This window comes from Lucilia sericata, unplaced genomic scaffold (assembly GCF_015586225.1).
Source record: "Lucilia sericata isolate MDLA Ls3-8-SP2 unplaced genomic scaffold, ASM1558622v1 Contig000280F_arrow, whole genome shotgun sequence".
Taxonomy (NCBI): domain Eukaryota; kingdom Metazoa; phylum Arthropoda; class Insecta; order Diptera; family Calliphoridae; genus Lucilia; species Lucilia sericata.
Window position 1 is genome coordinate 349,305 of NW_023994305.1, and position 22,247 is coordinate 371,551.

Here is a 22,247-nt window from a genome sequence, read left to right on the forward strand (position 1 = left end):
GACAAAGTTAAGAACTTAGGTGTAATCCTCGACCTGAAATTAAAATGGAGACACCACATAGAGGATAGGGTCAACAAGGCACATCGGTGCTGGGCGATATGTAGGAGAACTATAGGCATGAAATGGGGTCTTAGTCCTACTATGACAAATTGGCTTTATAAAAGTTTAATTAGACCAATTCTAGCTTAAGCTTCAATAATCTTGTGGACTGCTTTCGACAAGTGCAATACCAAACTACTACAGGGAGTTCAGCGTACATGCTGCTTGGGTATAAGTGGTGCCATGTGTACTACTTCAACCAAGGCTCTGGAAACGTTGCTAGATATTCCACCCATTGAAACATATTTAAGATATGAGGCGGCGCTTACAGGCGAACGGCTCTTTACTTTAGGCGAACTGGCCAAAATCGGTTATAGGACACGTCATCAATGTATACTGGACACATTAGAAGGTTATACACAATCATCGGTCGTGCCTGATCATATACCAGACACAGAATATGTCAGAAACTTTGAAACGCTGATCTAAGATAGAATGTCTTGGTCAAGCGAAACATTAGAGCAAATACCAGTAGGAATCCGTTGTTACACGGATGGCTCTAAATTGGGGGACAAAGTGGGGCTGGGGTTCTATATTGAAGACCCAGAAACAGAAATATACCACCGTTTACCAAATCATCACACAAGCTTCCAGGCAGAAGTACGAGCAATAACGGAATGCGTAAATAGGATTAGAATAAATAAGGCGCCTAAAGCGCTTAATATATTTACCGATAGCCAGAAGGCAGTTAGGGCGATATTAGGCGATAGAACTAAATCTAATATGGGTGAGAATCCCATAAGGGTTCTTGGAATAATGAAACAGTGGGTAGAACCACGAAGATCCTATCTCCTCAAAATGAGCAGGTCTGAAGTTAGTATAATGGTACGTATTCTGAGTGGACAGGATTGCGAGCACATCTATGCAAAATTGGAAGTGCGGATTCAGATGAATGTAGAGCATGTGGAGAGGACAGTAAAACTCTGGAGCACTTTCTTTGCCACTGCCAGGCATTCGTCGAAGTTAGATCCAAGTGTCTTGGAAGTGATGTTATTCGGGAAATAACATTCCTGACTAACACCAATTGGGAGATTCTTAGGAATTACGTTCAGGAAACTGAGTTTATGAACACTGAAAAATAATTCATTCGGTTCCCTTTTTTCATGATAAGGAGCGCACAACAGGCCCGATAGCAGCCTAGGTGTATTTCTTCGGATTTGATGTAGTATACATCCTCCTATCAACCTACCTATCTACCTACCTAGACAATTTTCCATCATTTCATTATGGACCGACCCCCTAAAATTTAGTAGAGAGATGTTGGATCCTAGTGTTTGTCGAATTTTATAACTATACGGGTATTTCTAGTCTAATTAAGAGTTAAAGTCATTTCTGAAGGGGGCTTTATGTGGGGGATAGGTCAATTATAGACCGACCCCAATAAAACTTAGTATATAGATTTTGGTTGCTATCAGTCGTTTTTATGTCGTTATTTCGTCTTTATATGAGTTATTTAAGCTATTATTTAGTTATTAGCGTTAAAGTGATTTCAGAAAGGGACTTTTTATGGGGAAACTCGGGTCAACTTTGGATCGATTCACATGAAATTAAGTAGAGTGATTTTTGTTTTGCAGATCTTGTTTTTGTCGAATTGGTCTCATTAATTTTTGATTTTAATTCGTTGCGAATTGGCTAAATTTCAATTTTTTTTCTTTCACAAAAAAGGTAGAATGATATTTGAATCAATTCAAATGAATTTGGTAAAAATGAATTGCAATTCGCTTCTAATTAAAATTAATTGCAATTGATTTCCAATTAGAAAAATTAATTGCAATTAAAATTAATGAAATTAAAAATGAGTTGCAATCAATCAAATTCAAAAGCAGATCTAGGGGAAATAAAAAATATTCTGTATGAAAATTGCCCTGTCATGTATTTATTTTTCGTAATAAAGCATTTATTTTCAATATTATCTTATTTTAATCAATTTATGGACGAAAAACAAATTTTCTGAAACAGGCTTTATATGGCGGCTAGGGGCAAATATGGACCGATCCCGATAAAATATTGTGAAGACATTTTTATAATATTTATTTGTGCTGAATTTCATAGCGATATTAGTGTTTATACGTGACTTTTGAACATTCAAGTCATCTTCTGAAGGAGACTTTGTATGGGAGCTAGGGTCAAATGAGGACCGATCTTTATGAAATTTGGCAACGTCATAAGGCTTATATAAAAATTATTTGTGTGCTTTTTATCGAGATACAGGTATATTTAACATAATTATGAGCTCAAAGGTCCTTTTCGGGGTGTTCTTTTGTATGGGGGCTAGGAGAAATAATGGACCGATTTTAACCATTTTCAATAGGCTTCCTCCCCACTAAAGTGGTGTAGAGTACAAAAATATCCAAAAAAGTACTCGAACGACAATTTGTAAAAATTGCATGTGTTTGTTTATAAACAAAGATTAGTAATGTCCTTTTGCTGATATCTTAATTATGGACCTATCCTCGTCAAATTTTCTAGAACGATTTTAGTTTAGGCTAGTAATGAGCCTTAAAGCCATTTGTGAAGGGGACCTTGTAGGGGGGGTAGGGTCAATTATGAACCGATCCTTATAAAATTTTACAATGATATTAAGGTTCCTATAAAATATGTTCATGTCAACTTTCATCGCTATGGATGCTTCTTTAAGGCTGTTATGAGCTTTAAAGTCATTTTCCGCAGGGGATCTTATATGGGGGGTAGGGTCAATTATGGACCAATCTTCGTAAAATTTTACGAACCTATTTAGGTTTCTATAAAATAGGTTCATGACGACTTTCATCGCTATAGATGCTTATGAGCGTTAAAGTCATTTTCTGAAGGGGACCTTATATGGGGATAAGGCCAATTATGAACCGATCCTTATAAAATTTTACAAAGCGATTTAGGTTCCTATAAAATATGTTCATGTTGAATTTCATCGCTATAGAAGCTTTTTTTGGACAGTTATGAGCGTTAAAGTAATTTTCTGAAGGGGACCTTATATGGGGGATAGGGTGAATTATGGACCGATCTTCGTAAAATTTTACAAAGCTATTTAGGTTTCTATAAAATAGGTTCATGTCGATTTTCATCGCTATAGATGCTTCTCTTAGACAGTTATGAGCGTTAAAGTCATTTTCTGAGGGAGATCTTATATGGGGGGTAGGGTCAATTATGAACCGATCCTTATAAAATTTTACAAAGCGATTTAGGTTCCTAGAAAATATATTTATGTCGAATTTCATCGCTATAGATGCTTCTTTTGGACAGTTACGAGCGTTTAAGTAATTTTCTGAAGGGGACCTTATATGGGGGATAGGGTCAGTTATGGACCGATCCTTATAAAATTTTACAATGATATTAAGGTTCCTATAAAATATGTTCATATCGAATTTCATCGCTATAGATGCTTCTTTTGGACAGTTATGAGCGTTAAAGTCATTTTCTGAAGGGGATCTTATATGGGGGGTAGGGTCAATTCTGGACCGATCCTTATAAAATTTTACAAAGCGATTTACGTTTCTATAAAATAGGTTCATGTCTAATTTCATCGCTATAGATGCTTCTTTTAGTCAGTTATAAGCGTTAAAGTCATTTTCTGAAGGAGAGCTTATATGGGGATAGGGTCAATTGTGGACCGATCCTTATAAAATTTTACAATGATATTAAGGTTGCTATAAAATATGTTCATGTCGAATTTCATCGCTATGGTTGCTTCTTTTGGACAGTTATGAGCGTTAAAGTCATTTTCTGAAGGGGACCTTATAGGGCGGCTAGGGTCAATTATGGACCGACCCTTATAAAATTTTACAAAGCGATTTAGGTTTCTATAGAATATGTTCATGTCGAATTTCATCGCTATAGATGCTTCTTTTAGACAGTTATGAGCGTTAAAGTCATTTTCTGAAGGGGACTTTATATGGGGGTAGGGTCAATTATGGACCGATCCTTATAAAATTCTACAAAGATTTTAAGGTTCCTATAAAATATGTTTATGTCGAATTTCATCGCTATAAGTGCTTCTTTTAGTCAGTTATGAGCGTTAAAGTAATTTTCTAAAGGGGACCTTATATGGGGGCTAGGCGAAAACGTGGACCGATATAGCCCAGTTTCAATACCAAACGAACTGCATCAACTAAAAGTATCTATGCAAAATTTCAGCTCTCCAGCTACTTCCGTTTGGACTCTATCGTGTTTTCAACAGACAGACAGACGGACGGACATGGCTAGATCGTCTTAGAATCTAATAAGGACCCAGAATACATATATACTTTTATGGGTCTTAGACGAATATTTCAATGTGTTACAAACGGAATGACAAAAACAATATACCCCCATCTTTTTTGATGGTGGGTATAAAAATATATTATTGTTTTAAAACTTCATGTTACAAACATACATATTATTAAAATAAAAATTTACATAAAATTGCCAAGAGAAAGAAAAGCTAAATTGTTTTAAAAACGCTAGATTGACAATATTTGTAATGACTTTTCACAACAAACTTTTAAAAATTTATGATAAATAGAGTTGCAAGTTTTCAAAAGTGCGCGAACGGAATCCAGTAACAATTGTTACAAATTATTAAGCATTAACACAAAATCGAGAAGCATTTTGTTTTTTGAGACGAAGCCTTATATACATACATATGTAGATAAACACTTTTTATAATTTAATAATGAAACAGATTTGGGGCATAGTTTTTTTTTCCATACAAATTGACATTTTTTGAAGTCGTAGAATGCGCTTGTAAAAATAGATTTTATTTTATTTTGAGAGCGTTTATTTTTATGCTCACATTTTTAGGTACTCATTCTGCGTTACTATACTTTCAAAATATTTTCATACACTTTATAAACAAAAACACGTAAATAGGCAACGAAAAATAAAAAGAAATATGAGTGAATATATAGATTATTCACAGAAAAGCTTTCATTGATAAAAGTTAATAATATTTAAGAATAAGTTCCTAAATGGTATGATTTTTTTAATTTTTATTTTTTTAAACATAATCTAGAAGCCTTGACTTAAAATATTTCAAATTTATTTTTCTATTTGTTAAAAAATTTTTGAAATTTTCTTTGGAAATTTTTTTTATTTTTTATTATTTTTATTATACAAAATTCGCTAATATAGGATTACTATTCTGTTACTATGTAAACAGATTAGTAAAAAATGGACTTTTATGTAATTATTTCATGAATATCGTTGTAAAAAGTATAAATTAAAAAAATTACCGTCATGTACAAGTTCATATATTTTACGAACTTTTAATATTCTGAATGAAAATGTTTTGGTAAAATGTCATGTTCGATTCATACAATTTATTACAAAATTCATTCCATTTATGTATTAATTTTTTCTGTTACCCCCGTTAACACCAACTCCGGTTATCGTTTAACCGGCAGATATTCTGAAAACTGTCAATTTAACCTTACGATAAAATATAACCAGACATTGAGATAATGGGGGTTAGAAAAATAAAAATTTATTAATTGATAAAGTACAAAAGAAAGCAAATACACAGATAATAATACATACATATCTGGAATGAATTTTGTAATAAGTTGTATGAATCGATCATGACTTTTTTTCCCAAACCATTCATTCTAAATATTAAAGAATGTATTAATTTGTACATGACGATTTTTTTTTTTTTTTTTTAATTTTTACTTTTTTCTGAAATATTCATGAAAAAATTGCTAACAAAGTCTATGATCTAATCTGTTTCCATATTTAATAGATAGTAATCCATTATTAGCTAATTTTGTAAATAAAAAATAGAAATTGAAATGCTAAAAAACAAAATCTTAAACAAGAAAACATCAGCAAACATAGTTAAATATCTACTCTTCATAAAATCCCGCCCGCGCAGACTTCATTGATTTTAATCTAAAAATCATAAAGAAATTTTCTTAGGAAAATTTTGATCATTTTTAACAAATAGAAGATAAAAATATATTTGAAATATTTTAAGTCAAGGCTTCTAGATTATGTTTGAAAAAATAAAAATTAAAAAATGCATACAATTTGGGAACTTATTCTTAAATATTATTAATTTTTATCAATGAAAGCAGTTCATAATATTTATGCTGAAACTTTTTTCTGTGTACTAAATGTTAATAGTTAAAAAAACTGTATTACCTACATTTGTGTCAAAATTTTTTATTATTTATGTGTTTCTTATGTGTTTTCTATGCGTTTTTATGTAAAACTGAAAAAATATCGAAAATGTATTTTTTGTTTCAATTTGAGTTTTTATACCCTCCACCACCATCAGTGGTGGTAGACGGTATATATAACTTTGTCATTCCGTGTGTAACACCAAGAAATATTCATCTGAGACCCAACAAAGTATATATATTCTGTGTCCTTATGAAATTAACCAAATTCACCCAAAACATTCATTATTATCCGGTACAGTTTGGCATTGAAAATGAGCAAAATCGGTTCACATTGGGAAAAGTTATGAATCAAAATTTAAAACAACCTCGAAAAAAATAAGCATTTTTTACACATTCTGATGTAATTTTCTCGAAAACTATGCAAGATAATTTCATGAAAGTCATCATACATTCGTTTCTTCACAAGATATTTATTTCTGCTGAAAATTGCCAATATCGGTCCATAATTTCATATACCTCCCATACAAAAGTGCATATTACCGGAAAATGAGTTTTTTGTTAATAACTTCCGTCAGAATGTTGATATCTTCACAAAATTTTACAAATTAAAATCTTATGTTAATAGAATTCATTGAGAGAAAAAATTTTCTGGATCGGTCCATAATTGGACATAGCTCCCATACAAGGTCCCCTCCCGAAAATCACTTAAACGCGCATAACTCATTACTAAATTAAGATATCCATATAAAATTTGGAATAAGTATTGCACATATGCACAGAAATATTACTGTGAAAGTTTTTTCCGATCGGTCCATAATTGGTCATAGCTCCCATACAAGGACCCTTCCCGAAAATCACTTAAACGCGCATAACTCATTACTAAATTAAGATATCCATATAAAGTTTGGAATAAGTATTACTCATATGCACAGAAATATTACTATGAAATGTTTTTCCGATCGGTCCATAATTGGTCATAGCTCCCATATAAGGTCCCCTCCCGAAAATCACTTAAACGCACATAACTGATTACAAAATCAAGATATCCATATAAAATTTGGTACAAGTATTGCTCTCACATACAGAAATATTACTATGAAATTTTTTTCCGATCGGTCCATAAGTGGTCATAGCTCCCATATGAGGTCCCCTCCCGAAAATCACTTAAACACACATAACTCATTACTAAATTAAAATATCCATATAAAGTTTGTCAAATGTTTTGCTCTCACATATATAAATATTACTATGAAATTTTTTTCCGATCGGTCCATAATTGGTCATAGCTCCGTACAAGGTCCAATCCCGAAAATGACTTAAACACACAAATAATAAAATTAAACTAAATTAAAATATCCATATAAAGTTTGGTACAAGCATTGCTCTCACATATAGAAATATTACTATGGAATTTTTTTTCCGATCGGTCCATAATTGGTCATAGCTCCCGTACAAGGTCCCTTTCCGAAAATCACTTAAACGCACATAACTCATTACTAAATTAAGATATCCATATAAAATTTGATACAAGTATTGCTCACATATACAGAAATATTATTATGGAAGTTTTTTTCCGATCGGTCCATAATTGGTCATAGCTCCCATACAAGGTCCTCTCCCGAAAATCACTTAAACGCACATAACTCATAACAAAATATTGATATATATTTGATATTTTGATATTTTGTCTTTATATACATAATTGGTCATAGCTCACATACAAGGTCCTTTTAAGAAAATCTCTTAAACGCACATTACTCATTACCAAATAAAGCTATTGATACAACATTTGGCACAAATATTAGTTTTGTATACAAAAATTCTATTTCCAGATTCTATTTTCAGATTTCGGCTCATAACATGGGTGTGGTCGGTCCCATACATGTTTCCCTTCAGAAAATCACATAAATACTCGTAACTTATTACAAAATTAAATAAGGGATTTTTTCTATTTAAGACATGAGAAAACTTATTTCTACAAATATTTGATCAATTAGAAAAGTATTAATATTAAAGTAGCTGGTGGAGGGTATTTAAGATTCGGCTCAGCCGAATATAGCACTTGTTTATTTTAATTTCATTGGCTTGTTTCTTATACGTCTTTAAGCTTCAAATTCTTATTATCAAATGACGCTCTGTGACGTTTTAGGGAGAATAAATGGCACATTCAACTACGATGTTGTACCTTCAAAAATTAAATGATTCGTATAAATATGAAAATAACAATACATATTTGAACTTATTGGTTATTTTTTAACAATGACGTCACAGTAAAAGTGTATATTTAACTCAAAATCACATTTAATTTTTTTATTCAAATAAGAAAACATGAATTTTTAAGTACATTTAATTAACTACTCAAATGAAAGGAATATGAATTAAGGTTTGTTTATAACTTGTTTAAAATTGCAATGACTTTATTGTCATATGAGATATTTACGAAAATAATTTGATCGCAATGAAAATCTGCAACCATGTTTTTTCTTTGCGTGTACTAAGCGAATCATGTAATTCGTTTCGTAATTGGGGGGTTGATTACGAATAAGAGAGTGAATTACGAAAAATTTTTGGATTGTACAAATTTCCGCATTAAAAACTTTGCGGTCACTGCGGTTTTTTAATCCTACACGACGTTCTGTGTGAATGTCATTCCCGTAGAAGAAGAACATAAAGAATTACGAAAAATTTTGTGATGAGAGCATAATGAATGGTAATTTAAAATAAATGTAAAAAATACTTATATCCTAGAGTTCAATTTTAAATATTAAGACACCTTTAGAAAATCGTATTGCTCAAATTACTGTATTATTTTTCTTTTATTTTAAGATTCAAGCAACAGATAATGATATCGGTGATAATGGAAAAATATCTTATTCCATAAAATCGGGCAAAGGAAAAAATAAATTCCGCATAAATCCTGAAACCGGCTTAATTTATGTCATCAAACCATTGGATCCTGATGGTGAATATGAGTTGGTTATTAAGGCGGAAGATTATGGATTACCAAGAAAAAGTCAAACAGCAAGATTAAATGTCGTAGTTATACCGATATTAGAAGAATCATCCTTCCCACCGAAAATTAAGACTGAGAATAATGTTGTTGAAGTAACTGAAAGTGACAAACCAGGATTTCTTGTGACACTAATACAGGCTACAGATGAAGACAGTGATCATTTGTGGTACAACATAAGTGGTAATGTATATTTCACAATCATATCGTTCATTTACTACATGATTGGGATAATTCAAAATTCTTTTTTTTATGTATGTGTCATAATAATGTCTTCCATATAGTTTTGTCTATTTTCAAAAATTTATATTATTTTCGGTGAGCGAGAAATTTTTCGTTCTAAACGTAAAAACTAAAACCCAAGAGTTCACGTATATTTGATAAGTAAAAATATAGTCTAAGTTCAGATGAGAAACATATTAATACATACTTTATAATTCAGGTTTTATTTTTCAATATCCGACGATCTGTTTGAAAGTTATTTAAAAATATTAAAATGTCACAAAACATGTCAATCTTTTAGAAACTATTCGATGTATTATTTTTATTCCGCCAGTAGTACAAATGTCGTCGTGACATCGGTGAATCGAAAATTGTCTTTGTTTCAATTAAAAGACATTGGTCATAACTTAATTATATATTAACTATACCCAGTAGGTATATCCCTAAAAATAATATAAATTAAAAACCCCTTACGATTTTTAGTATTTACTTTTTAATGGAAAATTTTAGCTTGAATTGTTAACACGAAACTAACGTGCGTTGAAGACCTTTAAATTTCTTAATTAGCTAAATATTTCCATGCTTCCCGGATTGCAAAGTCCTCTATTTTCATTACATTTATCCTAATCTTAACATGATTTTCTCAATTAATAACATTAAAGTGTATTGTATAATGAAATGACAATTTCTTTAAATTGCAAGAAAAAAGTAGTTTTTGTGGTAAGCTGCAAATTTTAGTTGTCAAATTGGCAACTAGAAATTTGTGGTTGCTGAGACGTTTTTAAATCAATTGTGTGGAATTTAAAAAAAAATATATATATATTTTATTCTTAAATAATGTTGATTCAATGGATCCGTGTCATTTTTATTGGGCCCGTGTCATTTTTAATGGGTATGTATAATTTTTTTTTATGTTTCCGTAAACTTTTCAAATTCAATGGCCATGATTTTCAAAACTCTTTTTAAAAACAAATTCCTTAGAACTTCAATTTTTAATTTATTTTATAATTTTTTCACAAATTTAACTTTTATTTAAAATTGTATCCATATTTTTTATTGTTTGTTTACATTTTTAAGTTGCTAGTGTATTAAAATAACCACAGATGAAACAATATCGATAACTTTTTGGCTACCAAGTTTTATGTCAGTTGCGTTGACAGCTGGCAACTCAACTGAAGTTTGGTTGCCGGTAAACCGAAAAACCGGTTTTTATTGCATATTTTGGCTTTTCGCAAACCGATTTTTTTAAAGTATTGGTTTTCGGTTAACCGGGTTATCAGGTTATTAAGTCGCGGTTAACCGGTTTAAAAAAATTTAATTTTAAGTACAAAATTGTATGTTTTCTTTGATTTTTTATTGTGATTCGCATTTTAAAAAATTTTGGATAGATAATTCTAAAAATTATTTTCCGTTTGTGTATATGAAAACAGACCTAAGGTTTTTAAACAAAAGTTAGGAAAGTTAAACATATGAATGTATATTATATATATGTATATAAAATGGAGATTGACAATTTCAGACAATCAGGAAATTAGTAAAAAGTTGCCATTTAAACCAATAAAAAATTAACTATTTATACTTGATAGTCCTGGACATACCATTTTTATACCCTACACCACTATAGTGGAGAGGGTATTCTGCATTTGTGCTGATGTTTGTAACACTCAAAAATATTGATCCTACACCCACCTTAAAGTATACCAATCGGCTCAGAATAACTTCCTGAGTCTATTAATGGTTGAAATCGGTCCATTATTTCACCTAGCCCCCATACAACCGAACCACCCGAAAATTGACAAAACTTAGTTTTACATAAGTCTAAATGATACTGCGATTTTCATAATGATCGGGCCTCATGTGACCCTAGCCCCCATACAAAGTCTTCTTCAGAAAATGACTTTAATGTTCACAATTTACTGATAAATACTAGTATCACAATGAAATTCGGTACAAATGACTTTTGTATAAACATAAATCCTGGTTCGATGAAGCTATGTCCGTCTTTGTGGCCATATAAACCTTGTGTACACGCTGCAGCTTTCAATTTCAATTTATCCCTCCTATGACAACTTCCACATACCTAACGAATCAATAATATCTTCAGATCTGAAAAAGTTTGTTTTCTTATGTTTTATTATGTACGTCTTATTAAGTAATTCATAATATTTCATTTCAAATGACATTTTTCAACTAAATATTATAATATTTTTAAGATTTCCAAACATTTCGGTTAAGCGGTTTTTTATACTCGGTTAATCGACAAACCGGTTTTCTGGAAATGGTCAATTTTCGGTTAACAGAAAACCGGTTTTTCCAAAGTCGGTTTTTTATAAACACTAACACTGGACCGAACTACATAAAATTTGACAGAAGGATTTTACCGCCTATAAAACTTGTTTATGTTAATTGTACATACATATTATTATTGATATTATGGACCAATTATCATAAACTTTGATATTTAGGTTCCTACAAAACATGTTTGTGTCAAACTTCATTATTACACAGATATTTTTATGCCAATATTGAGCGTAAAAGTAATTTTATTTTAGGGAACCTAATATGGGAGGTATGTAGGGTCAATTATGGGCTAATTCTCATAATATTTTGTAGTGATATTTAGGTTTCTATACAACTTGTTTGCTTCGAATTTCATTGCTATGCAGTGCCTCGTTTCTGTAACTCTCGCATCGAGAAGTTTCTCGCATGAAACAGTGAAATTGAAGAAAAAACAATGTGAATTGAAACAAAATATCATTTCTCACATGCAAGTGTTTCTGTAAGAAAATTTTGTGAGAACTATCTGTCATTTATGTTTTTTGAAGTAAGTTATTGGAAATTTGTGAGTAAAAGTGTTTCTGTAAGAAAATTTTGTGAGAAGTTTCTCACATGAACTGTCAAAAAAACTCACATTTTAAAACGGTGTGGAAAGTAAAATTTTAGTTAAAAAAAATTAATTTAAACATGAATTCTATGAAATAATGAAAAAGTAATGTTATATTTATAATTAATTAAGATTAAAATAAATATTGTTCACTAATTTTTAGAAAATACGAGGAATTTCGTATGTACAGAAGCAAATGCTAAAAAAGTACGTGGGCGTAAATTTGGAATTTGGCAAGGGCGAATTTAGTGGGATAATTTTTCGAACAATTTTCATTTTATTCTATATTTTTTGTTTATTTATTCTTCGTTTATAAATTTGTTCGTTTTCTTCTTTTAATTTTTATATTTTTGACAGCTGTTTTATTGGAAATTTCCAATAAAAACGTAATTCGTGTAGCCTCTTCTCACTTTAAGTTACAGAAACACTTTTTACTCACAAATCGAGAAACGATGGAATTTTTTGTTTCACACTTCTCGATGTGAGAACTTCTCACTAAAAGTTACAAAAACGGGGTACAGATATTTTTAAGCCAGACATGAGCATTAAAGTAATTATCTGGCCCAATTATGGGCCGATTGTCAGAAAATTTGCTTTACTAGTATTTTTAACCCAATTATCAGCATTTAAGAACCTTATATGGGGACAAGGGTTAAATATGACCTGATGTCCGCCAACCTATACCGTAAATTTTAGGGTGCATAAAACTGACTTGTGTTAAATTTAATTTAAATTGCTTCATATTTAACGTTTGTATTTAAAGAATTTACTGGCGATCATTTGTATGGGGCTATTCGAAATATTCAACCGATATTGCCTTTTTTCAGTACCAAACCTTACCTAAGAGAAATATTTGTGGAAAATTTCAGCTATTTATATAAAGAAATAAAGAAGTTATATGGGTTTTGGTCGGAATGTATAGTGCAACGTATAGTTTCCATCAGGCTTGGGTGTAATGATTACCATTACATTTGAAGTAATTGTAATTGAAGCTTTGCCAATTACTCTTAATTGTAATTTATGTTTTGCTAATTACAATTATACTGTGCAATAAATTTTGGGTCTTTGAATCATTCTCGAACAATACCAACGGGAAATGAAAGTAGACAATTAATAGACCCAATTCCCCAAAGGGTTTTAAAAAGTTAGCTCGTATTGTTAATTTATAGTAATATTAAACTTAGCTATTTTCATGAAAATTTTCTCATATCGTCACCTGAAATTTAAAATCGTCTTTTTGATTGAAAATGGTCCACTGCATCAAAATACATGTTGTTGCAAATTTTTAGAACACTATTGTCAAAAATACCGACTTTATTGAAATTAAATTCAAAACGGCGTAACAACAAATTAGTCATTTCCACAAGTAAGAAAGTCCTAAAAAGCAAAATAATAGACAATGTCTGGAGGAACAGGAACAGGATACAATATTTGTAAGAAAATGTAGTTTTTATAACAAAAATAGCTTTAATTTTTTTAAGTTTTTTATCTCTCCAATAAAGTTTTTAAAAGTGCTGTTACGCCTTTTTACATTTCAGGTGACGATATGTAATACCAAAAAATTTTGAGCAGGACCCTCTCTGACTTTGCTGAAATTCGGCACATATATTCTTTTCATACATACAAAATTTAAAGTTCTCCAAAATTTCAAAATTCGTTAAGGTTTTGATTTTATCGAGGTTCAAAGTTCATATTTTTAAGAGTATTTCTAAAAAGGATTAAATATTATATTGTATAAACATATTTTAACATATTTATCCGATTTTAATCATTTTAGACTGTAATTAACGCCTATATGTTACAGTTTGACAATATTTTATTTGAAACATTTTGGTTCTAAAATAAGAATAATGATATAAAAAAATTTCCTGAGTCCATCTTACTTCCGTTCGAATTTTAAAAATTTTAATTTTATTTTTATATAAATCATATAAAATTTCTTGTAGAGTATCTACTAGGGTGATCGATTATTCGACATTTTCCAAAAACCGGTTTTCGAATAGTTTGAATAGTTGACATTTGAAAAAAAAACCGGTTGATATTTTTCAAATTCAGAAAAACCGGTTAACCGGTTTTTAATTATAACTAAAAAAATCTATTTTAATTTGAAAAAATAATGTTTATGTTTAAATTTGATTAATAAAACATGGCTCGAGCTGATTTACATTATTTCTTTAATGTAAAAAAATTAGGAAAAAAGTGGGACACATTCGTTGAACATAACATACTATGTAATCCTAGCTTATTCTAAAGTCCCTGTTTAGGCAATTTTCATAGGCATTCCAACACTTCCATAATATTTCAGCCCCAAATTAATTATTGGAATTGGAATATAATCCTAAGATTGATAAAATTTTATCAAAGAGTTATTCCAATCAATTTTACAAATAAATTTTTTTAATTAATTAGGAAAATAAAAAAAGTTTAACCAAAGGTGCTTTAAAAAAATATACTAGTCACTCGACTCGAATATTTTTAAAATTTTGAATACAAAGCAAATAAAAGTATTCGAAGCCGGGTTTTAAAAAGTGAAAAAACCGGGTTATACAATATTCGAAAAATCAACATTTAGAAAAAACCGACACTGATAAAGTAGAAAAAACCGGTTGAAAAACCGATTCGATCACCCTAGTATCTACTAAAAGACCACAAAGTATAAACGTAGATAATTTAGTAGTCAATTATAATTGAGTAATTTATATATTGAAATATTTTATTAGATTGCATACATATAAAATTGGAAACTTTTTCACAAAATTGCAAAACTTTAAATGCCTCTTTAACTTTTTAAACCCTTTGGGGATTTTGGTCTACTTTTTTATCCCGTTGGTCTCATTCGGGAAAAATTTTCCTGTTGCACAGTGTTATTAGTAATTGTAATTGATGTGTTTCAAAATCCAATTACTTGTAATTGTAATTGAAGGAATTGTCAAAGCCAAAATTGTAAATCAACAGATTTACCCTTTGTGTATGCATGTTGAGAAGAAGAGAGAAAGGATTTATTGATCGAGGTCCTTATATAAAATTCGATTATGCTTTCCAATGTTTTCAGCTTCGCTAAGAATACACTCTCCCTGCATCAAAAGTGTTCGGCCTTAGGCCGGCTATTTAGGAAATCTTTACTAAGCGAAGGCGGTGTTGGTCATATTATAGAATAGTAAACCCTTGCGTTTGGCCGTTGGCCGGCTATTTAGGAAATATTTATTAAGCGAAGCCGTTGTTGGACATACCATAGATTTGAAAGTCCTTGCGCCAGGCCGTAGGCCGGCTATTACGTGAATCTTTATAAAGCGATTAAAATGAAATGTATTAAACTTTGAAGCCCACTCGAAAGTATGAGCGACATAATTTTTTTTTTCACTAAAACAGACTTGTTCCATAATTTGTTATTTTTAAATGGGAACTTATTTCATTTTAAAATTAGGGATTTGTTTCATATGAAATAAATCCTCAAAAATGGGGTGTTATTTCATTTTAATTTAGGAAGTTATTTCGTTGGGGCTTTTTTTCATTATTAAATTGGGGAATTATTTCATAATGAAATAAGTCCCCTAATTTCAAGACTTATTTAATTTTTGTTTTGGATAGTTATTTCGTGGGGAGTTATTTCATGACGCCAAAACGAAATCTACTTCGTAACTAGATTTCATTAAAATCTACTCAAACTCCAATAGTTTTTAGTGATGCAACTGTTTTTCCATAAATGATACTAAAAAATACGACGCTACAAAAGAAAAAAGAGAAAAAGAAAACAAACAAAAAAATTAAAATGTCGACAACATTTTTATAAATTGAAAAACATGAATGAAAAGTTATTTAAATATCTATTTTTTTATTATAAATAAAATTTTAATAAATATCCCATTTTTCCTTCTAGTTTTTCATATCACAGACTTTTTCGAGAAATATTAGAAAAAATAAAATCTTCCTAAATGCCAAGAAGAGTAATAATACTATGTTTCCACTAGCTTGAAATCTACTAGATTTGCTTAAACCTCTTCAAGGTGTTTCCACTGAGCTTACTCGTTTTTGATATTCGAATTTTCGAACAAATCCCGTCATTTTGTTTATTAAATGCCACTAACACTGAACACTAAGAAGTGAAACGCTGTCATTTTTTTACAACAATAACGTTACGCTCTTCTCACAGACGAGTTCTGTGTAACTCCAACACATACCCAGCGGTAAAAATATACATTATGTACTCGCTTATCTAAGTGATATTTCGTGGCAGTCAGTGGTGATGCTTTCACTTATTCTTTCACTTAGATTTAACATAAAAGTGTCCTAGGCTACCTCATCGATGTGCTCTCGCTTAGAATGTAAGCCACAATATCATTAAGACAAATTAAAATTTCACTTACATAATGTGTGGAGTTCTAAGCGAAGTTAATGAGACGCCTATAAACGCTTGCAAATAAGAATGTAATGTATGTAGATTACAATCCTATTTGCATCTGTAAGTTAAAGTACCATGTTTTCCGATTTTGTTATAGAAAAAATATATACTTTTTATATTTATTTTATTTTATTTTATTTAAAAATTATCATCAAATAAAAAACATGTATTATAGTTAATTCAATAAAAATATAATTAAACAATTTTAACGAAGATAAATGAAATGAATCTTAATTTTCTTTTGAAACTTTCGGTCATCTTCCTTTAGAGATCCTGTAAATAATCAAGAGGAAATTGTGTATTAAAACTAGAATATATGAAGTAAATTTACCCTAATTTTTAAGTCCGTTTCTGCCATTTGGATCACCACTATTATTTTAGATTTTTACAATAAAATAACTTTTTTAACAAAACACAACTTCACTTACAAAAGATCAACTTTAAACTGAAACAAAAATATTATTCTTTTCATGTAGTATACATACACAAGAAAAATAAAACGGTATTTTAGTTCTGTTTTTTTTTTTAAGATATAAAAACAAAAAACAACATGAAAAAGGCAGCTAACTCTCTGCTTAAATCGTAATCTATGTTATAATTAAAGTGCATGATATGTTGGATTACGCATACATTGCACTGTAAGTAGTTAGATTGCTCGCTTAGAACGTCATACTGATGTCATCGAATATTATCTAAGTACTTTGTTTCATTTACCGCTGGGATATGTAAGAATCTTACTCTCTCTCCAAACTTCAAAACTTTGTCGCGAAAATTCGTGACTTATAGCACTTGAAAATATTTTTTATCACTTAACGTTATATTTTATTATTTTTTTGCACACTTTAAGTATATTTAACAGCCCGAAAAGATTTAATTTTTTACAAACGAAAAAAATATTTTTTTATTTTTTGACATTCAATTTTTGTTGTTGAAATTAAAACTGAAAAAAACAATGTTGTAAATTTTCGTATGGTATAAGAAAAAAATATTTCAAATAAACTATTTATTATTTCAATATTGCAGATTAAAAAGCAAAGATACATTAATATATAATGTTTATAGATAAATTATGTTGCAAAATATTTAAAGAAATCTTTTAAAATATAGATAGAAAAAAAAGAAAAATTTTTGCAAAAAAGATTTATATTGGAAATTGGTTTAACCGGAAAAAATCAGAATTAAATGCCTACCCAAACACAAGCAACAAGAAATATGAGAAATGTAATAATTTACACTGTAATTCAAAATAATGTAAAAAGATTCATAAAGATAAATAACTTAAAATTACGCCAATACAAGTGAATACTTTAAAATGTTGTATTCTCAAATATTTTTCTGGAACCCAATGCTTTTTTAAATTCGAGGTGATAGAAATAATTCAAGAGATTTCATATATTTTTACAAATACGTTCAGTACGCTATTTTACAAACTAACGCTTGTATTTATAAAAAAATCTTATTTTGCTTTTAATGCACTCAATAGTTAAAGCACACTTTAGCCTTAAAAACCATTAATAAAATTGTGATATTCATAAACAAATAATAAACGTATATTAACTATTGTGCTGATTTATGTTTAAGTTGGCAGCACTGTACAATATGGCTGTCATTTTATGTGTTAGTGTTGCGTACAATTAGGATAAAATATTCGTTGATTCGGTTTTCTTAATTTCATATTTTTGTTTATAACAGATTTTTGACAATAAAAAGAAACCTTTAAGAAAAATAAATATATATATGGCTTTAATAAATGTCTATTTAGTTCAGATGTATAAATATAACATATAATTTCTAATTATTATTAAAAGTATCCGAATAACGGATATTTTGCGACAAAATATACATCACTATGACACATTTTCTTATTTTTACTTATTTTCCTTGTAATTTTTGATAAATTTTTGCAAATATTGATAAATTTCTTTGATATTTGACTAATTTTAATGCCGGCGAATATATTTTGCATTAGTATAACACTAATCAATATAATTTACATGGTTAATTACTTTATGGCATTATATTTAACCAACAAACTTTGAAAAAGCCAAATCAAATGATTTTGTCCATCATTTGGTTGACAGACGGGCATTTCCAAATTGCCTAAAAATAGTGCTGGACAATTGGAATATTGTCAAATATTCATGCATTAATCCAATAATGCCTAGATTTGAGTTTTTTCCTCAAAATATAATCGTTTAAAAATTTTCTGGGATTTTATTTACAAATTTGTAAACGTTAAAATTAGAATTTTTTAGATTTTATTTTAAAAGAAACCATAATTAGTTTTCGCAATCAACCTAAAATTACCGGAAAAATCTTTATCTGAGAAAAAAATTGTTAAAAATCAACTTATTGTTGGCTTAAAGAAGGGTCGGGCCTACAATAAAATTCTTCTAATTGTCAATGTTTTTTTGAAGGTGTTTTAAGCTATTTCACGTTTATAAATACGATTTTCCTGAATTTTGCCTAAAATTGTTTAATAAACCTAAAATAAGTTTTTATAAATACAGCCGTAATACTTTTTGTTTGCTCATGGAATAAAACATATAATTTTGGAAAAGGCTATATATGACGGTTAATTAACAAATTTTATTTTTTCCTATACGAAATAAAGAGGTTTTAATTTTTATCATCCTTCAGGAGTTCTTGTTAATTTATTGAAAAAAATTAATAATATATAATTAAGACTTTCTCATCCTACCTTCTGTCCTTTTATTTTTACCAAATTTTTAGTAATTTTTTTGTCACGTTTTTTTTTTTTAATTAAAAAAATACATAAATTTCGAAAATATTATTGACAATTTATTCCAGAATTACAAACTTACGGATTTGAATATATCTCTCAATTCATTTCATACATTCTCATATATTTTTCCGAAAAAATCTTGGAAATATGAGTTATAAACCTGACATCTATTCACCGAGATTTAAAATTATTTCAACGGAATTTTCAGTATTTTTGTGTCATGAAAACCATTTTTAAAGTGTTTTGAGGAAGACAAATAAAATTGTTTATATAAAAAAAGTAAAACTAGAAATATTATACTTTTCCTTCCGAAAACACATATAGGTTTTATACCATGAGCAACTAGTGTAATTAATAGAGTTTTTATGTAATTTTTGCATTCAGAAATATTTTAAAGTTAGAGACATTACATTAGCATTTCTGTTTATCTTAATACCACGGAACTTAATTTTTTACCCTACTCCACTATACTACATTTGAGTATACTAATCGGTTAAGAATCATTTTCTGAATCGATTAAGCCATGTAAGTCTGACCGTCTGGTAGAGGTTGAAATTTTCAAAACAATAAGCACGTATGCTTTTTCGTCCTTTATTTTACCTAGCCCCCATACATATACAAATGTATAAAGCCTTTCTCAGAAAATTAGTTTAAATATATCGGAACCAAGGTTCAATTCAACATAAATGCTTTATTACGAAAATTAAATCAAATTTTATACTCATATGGTCAACCACGGCAGAATATACTTTCTTACTTGTTATAAATTACAATGAATTTCAGTTACAAATTAATATGAATTGTTCATAAAAACACTTAAAAAATTTTAGCATTTTTTTGGCATTTTAAAATCAATTTAGCATTTTTTCTAGCATTATTTTGGATGGGATCTAGCCGCAACATTTTTTGAGACCTGGTCACACTGCTTCTTAGTGTTCAGTGGCCACTAATTTTAAAATTATAATTTGTTTTGTTTTTATTTCGAAATGAAAAGTCACTTTATCGATGAAAACAGTCAACTTGATTGGATAGCCTATAGTTATATTTTCGACATGTTTTAAATCAAATGTAGTAGATTAAGTAGATTTGGATTTGTCAAAACTGTGTGACATGATTTCAACTAGTTTTGTCAAAATCCACTAGATTTGCTCAAATCGCCTCAGTTGAAACATACGTGTAAACGGTCTAGATTTGCAAAAAGATTTTAAATGAAATCTACTAGATTTCGTATACGTGTAAATGGGGTATAAGTTTCATTTAAATCATTTGAAAACAAAATGATATTTCACTCTGGTTTTAGGAAAGTTTTCCATATTGCGCAGCTTAAGTTTGAACTTCACAGTTTACGGATTAACATTATTCGATTTTACTAAAACTGCAGATGTGTGTATGTATGTATGTATGTATGTATGTATGTATGTATGTATGTATGTATGTATGTATGTATGTATGTATGTATGTATGTATGTATGTATGTATGTATGTATGTATGTATGTATGTATGTATGTATGTATGTATGTATGTATGTATGTATGTATGTATGTATGTATGTATGTATGTATGTATGTATGTATGTATGTATGTATGTATGTATGTATGTATGTATGTATGTATGTATGTATGTATGTATGTATGTATGTATGTATGTATGTATGTATGTATGTATGTATGTATGTATGTATGTATGTATGTATGTATGTATGTATGTATGTATGTATGTATGTATGGTTGGTATGTATGTATGTATGTCTGATGTATGTCTGTATGTTGGTATGTTGTTGTATGTGATGTATGGTATGTATGTTGTATGTATGTCTGTGTGTATGGTGTGTGTCATGTGGTATGTCTCTGTGGATGTATGTATGTATGTATGTTATGTATGTATGTCTGTCTGATGTGGTGTATGTCTTGTAGGCGATGTCTTATGTGTTGTGTATGTATGTTGAGTGTGTTCCGAAAATAGAGCCACCTCATCTTTCGGGAAGTTTACTTTTTACTTAAAATTCATCCAATGAAGAATTGAGTTGGAAAAACTAACTGAAATTTGTATTGAATCAGTTATGAATATTATACCATTATTTTTGCAATAATTACGCGTCGCTATTCGTTATTATAATGAAATTTTAAATTAATTAAAAATTTAACAATTTGTAGACAATTTTCAAATTGAAATCGATACAAATTGTAAGTTTAAGGCTTATTATTACAATCCTAATATAATCTCATTTAAAAGCAATAATTTTGAGTCCAAAAAGAAGCAGAAGCAAACTTTGCAGGCGAGACCGCAGAAAAATTATAAAAATACGCCATGTTCAAGGTAAGGGCTATAGGCAAATTGTTGAAATAATTCTATGGTCCAAAAAATAGTATAAACTGTAGAAATACATAAGTTTAAAACAGAAATATCAAGAAGGAATAAGAAATAACACCTCTTTTTGGAGCAAGAAATATGGAGTCATGTAAAAAAATTGCGCTTTTGAGGACACAATAGTAGGAATCTTCTTAAAAAGTGCTATTTCTCATTCAGCATAGCATCATTAATTATAATTATGGAATATTTACGGTCCTATCTTCCCTCAAACCGAAATAGGGACCATGTTCCAAACAAGAAAAAATAACCCCATACCATTACGTATCCGCCACCATGTTCAATGATCTTCATAGCACATTGGGGACAAAATCCAGTGTTGGAACGTCTACGTATAGCTATACGGATCATATCAGAATAAAATAAATATACTTTTTTACATCTGACCACAAAATATTTCGATTCCTGCTCAAGGGGAGATTT

At 29.5% G+C, this 22,247-nt stretch overlaps 1 protein-coding gene across 1 annotated transcript in view; it reads left to right on the forward strand.

Annotated features, from left to right (window-relative positions):
- The window catches only part of LOC119603187 (fat-like cadherin-related tumor suppressor homolog), a gene marked incomplete at its 3' end in the record, with an annotated part of 153,318 nt that overhangs the window by 86,697 nt on the left and 44,374 nt on the right, over positions 1–22,247 (forward strand). Inside the window, exon 8 of the mRNA XM_037955141.1 lies at positions 9,021–9,387. Within this exon, the coding sequence (XP_037811069.1) occupies positions 9,021–9,387 (367 nt within the window). The remainder of the gene's footprint in view (positions 1–9,020; positions 9,388–22,247) is intronic.